Here is an 11,200-nt window from a genome sequence, read left to right on the forward strand (position 1 = left end):
TATTTAATGCCATTAAATACTTGATCCGTTTACGTACTATTTGTGTGACCCTACGGGTTCAGTCAAGAGTAAGCTGTGGATGAATATCATTAATTCCACTTGAACTGAAGCAGCCTCTAGCTAGACATCCATCTCACTTGATCTCATTGAATTTATTAACTTGTTTAATTAATACTGAACCGCATTTATTAGACTTATCATTAAATGCATACTTGGACCAAGGGCATTATTTCCTTCACTTTCAAGTGTCTGTTGATATTCTGTTATTTGATGTTCTATACCCAAGTAGGCATAGAGTTCAGGTAACTGAAACTATGACATTCTTCTATTAGATAGTGAAGAAACCTACAACTTGTAGTCAAACTATTATCATGTAGATTAATAAGTTTGTGATTTGTAAGAAAGCTATGGCGAAACCTAGATTCCCTAAAATGGTTAGAGGCCATATATAGACTTAATGTTTAATTGGTTAAAGGCCATAAAACATACTTAGTGTTTTGATGACAAAATTGTAATTTTGTTGATTTGCAAAAATGGTTTACACCTATTGGTTGAAAATTGGTTTTAAGGATAAAAACTATCAAACATGGAAGTGTGTCTTCACTCAAAGCTAGATTAGTTGCTAAAGGTATCAAACAAATTCATGGCGTGGATTGTGTTGAAACCTCATGCAAAATCATAATGCCCCAGTCTATAAATCAAGCAATGATAATGCCCTTGGTCCAAGTATGCATTCAATGCTAAGTCTAATAACTGAGTTTCAGTATTAATTATACAAGTTAATAATCCAGTGAGATCAAGTGAACTGTATGCCTAGCTAGAGGCCGCTTCAATTCAAGTGGAATTAATAATATTAATCCACAGCTTACTCTTGACTGAACCCGTAGGGTCACACAAATAGTACGTCAACAGATCAAGTATTTAAAGGAATTAAATACTCCATTTATGGATATTCGAAATCGACGGATCTCGGTTCCAGTGGGAGCTGAAATCGTCAAAGGCAAATTATGAATATTCCGGAAACGATGATATTGCCGGAAACGGAAATATGGATCGTATCGGAAATATAAATATTATCCAAGTCGTAGATGTTGCCCGAAACGGAAACATGGTACGTATCGGAAAATATTATCGGAAATGGAAATATTGCCGGAATCGGAAATATTGCCGGAAACGGAAATATTGTCAGAATCGGAAATATTATTGGAATCGGAAAATAATTCCGGAATCGGAAATATTAAATATTTGTTCGAAACGGAAATTAATTCCGGAATCGGAAATATTAAATATTGTTCGAATCGGAAATGAATTATGGAATCGGAAAATTAATCGGAAGCGCGTCGTACGAAATAAACATCGGACGAGCTTGCTAGACGCAAGGCCCACCAGGAGGCCAGGCCCACGCCTAGCAAGCCCAACGCGCAAGGCATCGCAGCAGCAGCAAAGGAACGCAAGGCCCAACGCAAGGCCATGCCCAGCGCGCATGGCAGCTGGCGCGCCCATGGGCTGCAGCGCTGTGGGCTTCTCCGCACGCGTGCATGGCCAGCGCCCCTTGTGGGCCGTGCGCGTGTGTGTGTTGAAGTTAGTGCATGCATCAAATCCTTAAGCAATTAGAATTAGATTAAAAGATTAATTTTCTAAAGCTACTAGTTTTAATTAATGTCTAATTTTAATAGGATTAGATTACTTGAAACCTAGTAGACTTCTAATTCCATTATTCCTACCCTATATATATGTGATGGCATTCACAATTTATGAACACATAATTTCAAGTATTCACATAGTTTCAAGGATTAAAACTAGCGTTAATATTGCCTCAAATTATTCGAATAAACATAAAACCTTAGGTGCAATTATAGTTAATTAGATCTAAGGCGGATCCGAACGTGCTGTGGACTATCTACGGAGGGACGACATTTGGAGTCCTAAACTTTTTCTTGTTCTGTTCGGGAGCAGCTAGGGAAGGCACGTTTCACATGTATGTATCCTAAACGGTTTTTTCATGAAATGCCCCTGAGGTTTGCAATAATGCACCAAATACACCTGCGCGTTTCAAAATTCATAAAATACCCCTATTTACTCAAAACTGTTCACCAAATACCCCTATTATGACTTTCCGTTAGTCCTCCGTTAAGTCATGTTTAAAATTCATAAAATGCACCTAAATATAAAGGTTTTGCATAGTATTCACCTATTTGTAAAGTTCTTTGCACCAAATACCCAAACTTCATAATTTGAATCCAACGACTAGTTTTAATTCAATATAGCCGTTATGTTCATGCTGCCTATAAGTAAGGCTGTTGTTCACTTGACTTGCTCCATGTTTAGCCCTCTATTTCCTAAATAGCCATGAGTTCTAATTCAAAAACCGGATCCTCTTCCATCCCAAGTTTGTCATACCTAAGAGTTCCAAATAAAAACTGCAATTGTGGGAGAAGATTTGCAATTAGGAGCTCGGAAACGGCTAAAAATCCGCAAAAGCTTTACTACAAGTGTGATTCTTGTGATAATTTCAAGTGGTGCAAAGGTTTTGTTGAGCAGACATTTGATGAAGCTCAAAGCAAGGGAAACAGAGCTGATGAAAACAGGGGAATGCAAGAAGAAAACAGGGGAATGCAAGAAGGAAGCAGGGGAATGCATGAAGAGTTGAAGCTATTGAAGAAGAAACTGAAACAACAGAAACAACAATTCAAGTTTGCAATAAAAATTGGTGTAATAATGTTTGCATTTCTAATTTGGATAGCAATGAAGTAGAGTTGTAACAAATTTCAAGCAAGAACATCACTTGTTTAAGCATATGAGCTTTACAAAAACTGATTTCTAAGTGGACAAATGCCACTGAAACTGCACAAAAACATCTTGTCTAAGCAATTGTGTTCTTTCCAAAAAGTGATACTAATTGTAAATTGCCTAAGCTATTTTAACTTTGTGCACCTACAATTCACCAAAAACTGACTAACTTTTAACTTTGTGCATGGTTAAGTTGCTGTGTTTGCTCTTTTCCTCCCCCTTGAACCCCCTTGTGATGTACTTGCTCCTGCTGCTGCTGAAGTGCTTGGCCCAGTGCTTGGTCCTCCATTCTTACATGTCCTTGAGTTATGACCAAACTCCCTGCACTTTCCACATTTCACATTGCTGTTTCTCTTCCCCTTCCTGGGTTCATTTGGTCCTCTCTTTCTCTTCTTAGCAGGTCTGCCAGCTTGTCTTTTGATGACTGGAGGCTGAATGGTAGGGAGAGAAAAGTTAGGCCACTGTGTTGGGTCTGACATGGGGTGAATGTGGTCTGCATATGTAAGCTTGTATGCAGCAGACTTGAAGAATGGGGAGACAAAATCAATGGGGTTCAGCCTTTGGTCATAAATCACCCTGAGTGCATGCTTGCAGGGGATTCCAGAAATTTGCCACTTCCCACACCCACAGCTTCTAGTTGATAACCTGATGGGGAAGTTCACATGTGCATCTCTGACCTCAAATTCCCCCCCACCACAGGCTGTAGCATAGCAGAACCTAGACTCTCCTGTTCTTTCATCCACCTCTTTCTTGGCATACTCAGTCAACTGACCATCCTCCATATCAATTGCCATGTCAAATCTTGCCCCAACCCTCTCCATACACCACTTTCTGATTGCTGTACAACAACACAACAACATACAACATTATACACAGAACATCACAAACATCACAAAATAAAGGAACAGAACATGAAGTGGTGAGCTATACCTTCCAACAATGAGAATACAGGCATGTCTCTGTATGGTTTTGTGCATGCATTGAATGACTCCACAAAGTTTGTTGTGTTGTGATCACAACAAACAGCAGGGTCAAACATATGCCTGGACCACTGCTCCTGGCATGTGTCCAAGTATGCAGCAGCATTTGGATCATGAGCAGTGATCTTCTCTAATGCTTTACCATACACATACTCATTGTGTGCATTTGCAGCTATCCAAAACAGTTTGAAGAAAGCAGATCCACTAAATCCATTGTTTTTGCAATTCATGTACAAGTGTTGGCAGCAAACTCTCCTAGTTGCTCTAGGAAAAGTATCTCTCACTGCCAAGTCAACTCCCTACACAGGATATGTTCATTTTAGGCCAATCATATCTGTTGCAATATTATAAAATTGAAACAAAAAAGGAGCAAAATAAACATATACCTTCATCCTGTCACTGATGAAGGTCCAATCATCTTTGTTGCAACCCTCTTGCTCAAACATCTGCCTCAAGCATCTCATGAAATGTGTCCAACTATCACAGCTCTCAGTGTCCACTATCCCATAAGCCAGAACAAATATTTCATTGTTCCCATCAATGCCAACAGCTGTGAGTAGGATTCCCTTGTAAAACCCACTTAGATGAGCCCCATCTATTCCAATTATAGGCCTGCACCCCCTCAAAAACCCCTTGACTTGAGCAGCAAAGGAGAAGAAACAAGCTCTGAACTTGGGGTTCACATCCCCACTTGTAGCACCCCATGAAATCAGTGCATAACTTCCTGGGTTTGTCTTTTTAATCATCTCAGCATACCTAGGAAGCAACTCATAAGCCTCAGCCCAACCACCATGTATCTTCTCTACTGCCATACTCCTTACTTTGTACAACAATCTCTTTTTAACCCTCAATTGAAATGTCTCCTGTGCATACCTTCTCAATGTCTCAACAGGAATTTCAGTGTTGGCCTCAATTAGACTCATCATGTTCTTACATAGCCACTCAGAGGTCACCACAGGGTTCTCCTCCAATCTCCCACAAGTTTTGTGGCACCCACTGATCCCCTTAATAGCCCAACTGACACTGTCAAACATCTTACTTGCATGTATCCTCCAGTCACAAGTTTCTATTGCACACACTGCAGTGTACCTCTTACTGTCAGCCCTCTCAACACTTAGTCCAAACCCCTCTTGTATGCAAAAACTCCTCAAAACATCTAGGAAAGTGGACTTGTCTGGAAAGATCAACCAAGGTTCTAATTTGATGGACCCATATGGTTGATGAGTCCATATCTTTCCATTCTTGTAGGCCTTATCCATCTTACTAGAACCATCCAAACATTCCTCAAACAATAAGTCAGGCACATCATCTGTTATCACCTCAGCCTCCACATCAGAGTCAACCCAATCATCAAGTTTATCCTCCTCTAGTTCAGAGTCTGGTTCAGATTCCTCCCAATCTGAATCCTCACTCTCCTCTTCTGAACCTATATCCTCAATATCAGTGAACACCCTTGCACTCTTTGACCTCCCTGTACCCTTCCTACCTATGCCCTTCCCTTTGGATACCCAAGTTCCAGCTTTCTTGGCAGTCACTTTGTTCACCCTGAACCCTGTAGGTCTAGTTCTGGCCCCCTTCCTTTTAACAGCTTCAGACTGATTCTGTGTTGGTGTTGAATGGGGTGGCTGATCATTTTGGGTGTTCTGTGGTGGTGGGGAATGGGGTGGTTGATCATTTTGGGTGTTCTGTGGTGGTGGGGAATGGGTGGGGTGTGTTTGTGGTGATGGGTTGGGTTGCTGTGGTGGTGGGATGGGCTGCTGTGTTGTTGGGGTGGGTTGCTGTGCTGGTGGAATTGATTGTTCTGGAGTTGGGGTGGGTTGCTGTGGTGTTGAGGTGGGCTTTTTTGTTGTTGGGGTGGGTTTTTTTGCCTTTGGTGTGGCCTGTTTTTGAGTTGGGGTGGGTCTCCTCTTAGGGGTCAGTTTCTTGGCTTTAGGAACCTTAGGAGCTTTTGGAGTAGTTGGCTTGACTTTGGCCTTTTGTTTTGGTTTAGGAGAAGTAGGTTTTTTGGAGGGTGAAGATTCTTGTGTGGGTTGTGGTTGAGAGGCTCCTGGAAACACCTCATCAGCACCATCCTTGCTTATAATCCTCACATACTCAGTGCTTAAGTCCTCACAATCAACCACAGGCACCTCCACAGCTATTGTGTACTCCATTTGTTCTTGAAGTTCCCTTAAAATGTCCTCTCTCTCCTGTTTTTTCCTCATTTCCTCTTCCTCCTTTCTTTGAGCCCTAAGAAGTTCATCTTGTCTCTCTTTGAGCTTTCTCTCACTCTCCTTCCTATGATGCTCAATTGTGGCAACAGCATTTCTAAACACCACTCCTGGTTTGTCTGTACCCTCAACCCATATTTCAGCAGTGTCCTTACCCCAATTCCATCCCCACATTAGCTTCATTGTCTTATCATCTACCAACTCAACTCTACCACAGGGAGACTCAATAAACAGGGCAAATGTACTAGGTAAAAACACATCCTGCCTAACAGATTCCTCAAAAATATCCAAAAACAACCTCAAAAGACGATACTTTTCCATGTCTGTAACTCTCACATCAAAGCTATGTGATCCATGATGCAATAACAACCACATTGCAGTCATCCTAAAGGGAAAATTTAAGGAAAAAAAACATGAATTTCGATTCAACCAACAACAATTCATCAATAAACAACCACAATCATGATCACAATGAAATTCAACAGGTCACAATCACAACTTACAACTAACCAAACAATTATTCACAACAAATCCAAGGAATAACTAACTTCTAACCAATCAATTAATCTCAACTGACAATTTCAAAAAATCACTGACAATTTCGCAAAACCCTAACCCTAATCAATTTCGCGAAAAAAATTGTACTTTACAAGCAAAATAAATCAGCGAAGAAGGAATTATTACCTTGAAGTAGATAATCCAACTAGGAAAAGGGCCCTTGTTCGTCCACTGCACCCGAAGCTCTAAATCGCCTCCAAGTTGCCCCCTTTTTGTCGCGAATTCACCAAACGAACACCCACGAACTCGCCAAAAGAGAACGCAACAAATTTCACTAAATTCTTGAAGATCTACCCAGAATTTTGTCAGTTACAGTAGAATTGATGAGGGTTGAAGAACAGGGGAAAGGAGAGAGAAAGAAGAGAAGTTGAGAAGTTTTTTTTTTTTTGGAATTTCAGTCACAATTGTTACCTAAATCGCGCCAAACAACAATTAAGGGCAAATTGGTAAAACGTCACTAACGGCAAGCTAACGTCCGTTAAATCCAGGAGCATTTAATGAACAGTACGGAACTTTAGGGGTATTTTATGAATTTTGAAACGCGCAGGTGTATTTGGTGCATTATTGCAAACCTCAGGGGCATTTCATGAAAAAACCGTATCCTAAATTATGCTAATTGTTATGTGGCAATTAATTTGGATTCCTGGCTTTATGGTTTTTCCGCATGAAATATATATGATTTATGTGTATCATAACCTAACAGTGGTATCACGAGCTTCTAATTAATTCCATAATAATTAGTTAACATGGTTAAATTTTATAAATTTGCAATGAATTAAAGGGGTGATTAATTTCGATTTTTTGTAATTAATTGAAAATTCGTGTGATTATTTAATTATATGTTCGCAGAATTTCGGCAGTTTAGTCAATAATGGTCGTAATCGTATAATTTGATCGTGTATTTCGCATGTAAACGTTGTTTTAAAATTTTGACTAAAATCAAAGATTTGATGCCAAACCCAGAATTCCCAAATTCGAAGCCTAACTATGACTTTTCGGAGGTTTTAGTTTTTCGAACGCAAAATTTGTAATTTTTAAGATGTTAAATTAAATATTTGCGACTCTTGTTTGTAAATCTTGAATTTTTGATTGACCTACTGTATATGTTTAACAAATTTAAATGCCTAACCTTGTTAATTATACAACCTAATTTGTAATTGTAATTAATTTGTTGAAATTCGAATAATTTAGAATTTGATTTGTTTTTCATAATTAATTGACAATTTAATTAGATATCCATGACTAAAAACCACCATAAAAATTGTTAAATTTGGTAAATTTTAAATGTTTATGACCTAGATTTGAATCCATGATAATCGAAAATTAATTTGAATAATAAATTTGCGATTTTTCGCCCTAAATTTATGAAATTAATATGATTTATTAATTTGTCTATAAATTTGAAATAAAAAGTTTTGATTTTTATATAATCCGCTCATGAATCTTGCACGCACAAAGCAATGGATGCTACGTGTTACCCTTAAGGGGTGTTGTATAGTGCGGGCATGCGACGACGAGCAAGGGAGCTCGTCGCCCATGCGGTACGAATGCAACGAGCAAGACGAGTGGCACGCGAGCACAAGGCATTATCCCTGCCTTGCGTCGAGTGCTGCTATGGGCATGGGCGCATGGGCGTACAAGCAAGCCAAGCGAGCAAGGCAGGCGCGCGCGCGGGCAGCGAGGGATGCATCGCAGCAGCGAGCGCTGCCTCGCCCAGCGAGTGATGGCTCGCGCACAGCGAGCGCTGCCTCGCCAAGCAGCTGCTGCGCTACGAAGTCAGCGAGCATTGCTGCGCGCAAGCGTGGGTTGGCTTGCTGCATTTGCGCGTGGCTGCTGCTCAAACCTTGCTATGCGATCACTCGTGAGGGGCGCTGTTGCCTCGTGACTCGACGGGGCATGGGCGCAAGCTTATGGCCTCGTCTTGATCCCATTGATGCACTTTGAATTTAATTTTAATTTTCAGTTGGAAAACATTTTTTAATTAATTTTAAAATTCGTAATTTAATTTTTTCTCGGAATTCAATTTTGAATAATTTAATTATTATAAATTTTATTTGTACTAATTATTTTACTAAAATTAAAACCTTGATTAAATTTAAATTAATTAATTTAATACACTGAAAATAAATTAAAGGATTCAAATAATAATTTATATGAGTTTTAAATTTTAATTAAATTTGTATGTTTCCGGTTAGACTGGGAAATACGATTTTATGTTTAAAATTAGTAAATCATGTAAATTTATTGGTTTAAGTGGGAGCGTTATAGTCATAAACTCTTGATTAGGTCTACATTCCTTTAAGGTTAAAACAACTTGATTAGAATTAATAAGGATTGAATAATTGGTAGATTATTGTAACCCTTGATTAATTGCTGCAAATATTTATGTGATGCATAATATGTTCTACTAACCAGCTACGTGGGCCATTCATTGATAAATGAATGGGTGAATGGTATATTGTAAATGTACTGTTTTGCAGGTTATTGAAAGTGACTAGTATGGCCCAAATAGGATAGAAAATATGGTCTGCGTACCATTAATTTGAATGTAAAATTGGTCTAATGCACCAAAGTTTTTAATTTAAATATGGTCTGCATACCATCAAATAGTTGTAATTAGTTTAAATTATAGCTTATCCTATTTGAAGAAAATGGCGCCTCCCATGGTGAAATTCAAGACGGAGTTTCCAATTCATTTTCAAGACGGAGTTTGAAGTTGAAGCTTCAAGATGAAGTCGGGCCATACTAGATCACATCTATATCTTATGCATGCTTTAAGTTATTTATTGCTTTTAAATATGTCTTAAAAATGCATGAGATTGTGGCTTGATTATGTTGCATGATTAAGGATTTTAGTTCACCTAAAATCTAACCAACATAGTAAGAGCCTTAAGTTCCAAACTTTAAAAATTGAGTTACAAGGTGCCATGCCAAAATAACACTTACTTGGATAAACCTTTACATCAATCTTAGTAAAAGTTTTCCGCCTAAGAGAGGTGTTACTTATTGATCCTAAAGGGGTAAGGTACACAAATAATTGTGAGTACATGTTAGTTTTGGTGAAACTCAACGATATAAGTGAGGAGTCCTTTTATGTCGTGGCAAATGAGATAGGTTTACCTAATAAGTTCTTAGAGGTATCTATCTACCAAGAGTAGTTTCTAGACTATTAGCAAAGGCTTTGCTTACCTAAAATATTTTAGAATTGAGTCTAAATACATAATGTGCTTAATTCTTCAATGATTTAAGGATCTTGGAATTATTTTATTCACACCTGCCGGAACACATAACTTGAATAAAATGCTTAATAAATGATAAATTATGCATGTATGCTAGAATTTAAGTTTATTAAGAGAACTGTGAATGTTTATTTATTTGTTTATTCTTTTTCAATTGTAGTTTTAACTATGGCAAACAACAATTCATTCAACATCCGATCAATTCTCGAAAAGGAGAAGTTGAACGGGAAAAACTTCCTTGACTGGCAAAGGAACTTGCAAATAGTTCTTATGCAGGAAGAAAAGGAGAATGTCCTGGAAGAGGCGATGCTCTAAGCCGCAGGCGACAGGGTCACTCAAGCAGCCCTCAATCGTTGGATTGATGCCAACAAGGATGTAAAGTGGCTAATGCTTGCAACCATGAGTGCAGATCTACAGAAAACGTTCATCAACTCAGATGCTTTCACAATCACCAGTGAGTTAAAGAACATGTTCCAAGATCTGGCTCGAGTCGAAAGATTCGAGACTCATAGGCAAATTCTTGAGACCAAGCTTAAGAAAGGCGAGCCCGTAAGTCCACATGTTCTCAAAATGATTGGACTCATTGAGAATATGAGTCGGCTGGATCAGCAATTCTCTCAGGAAATGGCAATAGACACCATCCTCCATTCTCTTCATAGCGGGTATGATAAGTTCAAGCTGAACTACAGTATGAATAGTCTAGACAAAACGCTCACTGAGCTTCACGGTATGCTGAAGACCGCTGAAAAGACGCTCAAAAGTGATAAGCAAGATGTGCTTATGGTGCGTGCGGGCAAGTTCAAGAAATCTGGTAAGAAGAGGAATGCTAAGAAAGGTGGCAAGAAGGCCAGCCTGACTAAGCAATCTGGCGGCACCAAGTCTGAAAAGAAGAAGGTAAACCAACCCACTTCTGAATGCTTCTACTGCAAGAAGAAGGGGCATTGGAAGAGAGATTGTTTGAAGCTTAAGGAAGATCAGAAGAACGGAACAGTCGTTCCATCTTCAGGTATTTTCGTTATAGACTGTATACTTGCTAATTCAACTTCTTGGGTATTAGATACAGGTTGTGGCTCACACTTATGTTCCAATTCGCAGGGACTAAGAAGAAGTAGAAGGTTAAGCAAGGGTGAAGTCGACCTACGAGTGGGAAATGGAGCACGGATTGCTGCATTAGCTGTAGGAACTTATTATTTGTCGTTGCCCTCTGGGCTAGTTTTGGAACTGGAAGAATGTTTCCATGTTCCAAGTCTTACTAAAAACATCATTTCTGTTTCTCGCTTAGTGCCAAGGGATTTTCCTTTTTAATAAAAGACATTAGTTGCTCGTTTTATTTTAAAGAGATGTTTTATGGATCTGCTAGATTAGTCAATGGACTTTATTTATTAGATCACGATAAACAAGTTTATAACATAAATACCAAAAA

The 11,200-nt window shown here is 38.9% G+C and overlaps 1 protein-coding gene across 1 annotated transcript; it reads right to left on the minus strand.

Annotated features, from left to right (window-relative positions):
• Nucleotides 1-2,204: 2,204 nt before the first annotated feature.
• On the minus strand, nucleotides 2,205-4,024 carry LOC130467824 (uncharacterized). Its single transcript, XM_056836721.1, has 2 exons — nucleotides 3,721-4,024; nucleotides 2,205-3,628 (listed from the first exon to the last, which is right to left on the minus strand). The coding sequence occupies exons 1-2, from the start codon at nucleotides 3,998-4,000 to the stop codon at nucleotides 2,979-2,981; spliced, it is 930 nt and encodes a 309-aa protein (XP_056692699.1). The 5' UTR covers nucleotides 4,001-4,024; the 3' UTR covers nucleotides 2,205-2,978.
• Nucleotides 4,025-11,200: the final 7,176 nt, after the last annotated feature.

This window comes from Spinacia oleracea, chromosome 2 (assembly GCF_020520425.1).
Source record: "Spinacia oleracea cultivar Varoflay chromosome 2, BTI_SOV_V1, whole genome shotgun sequence".
In the NCBI taxonomy this organism is placed as follows: domain Eukaryota; kingdom Viridiplantae; phylum Streptophyta; class Magnoliopsida; order Caryophyllales; family Amaranthaceae; genus Spinacia; species Spinacia oleracea.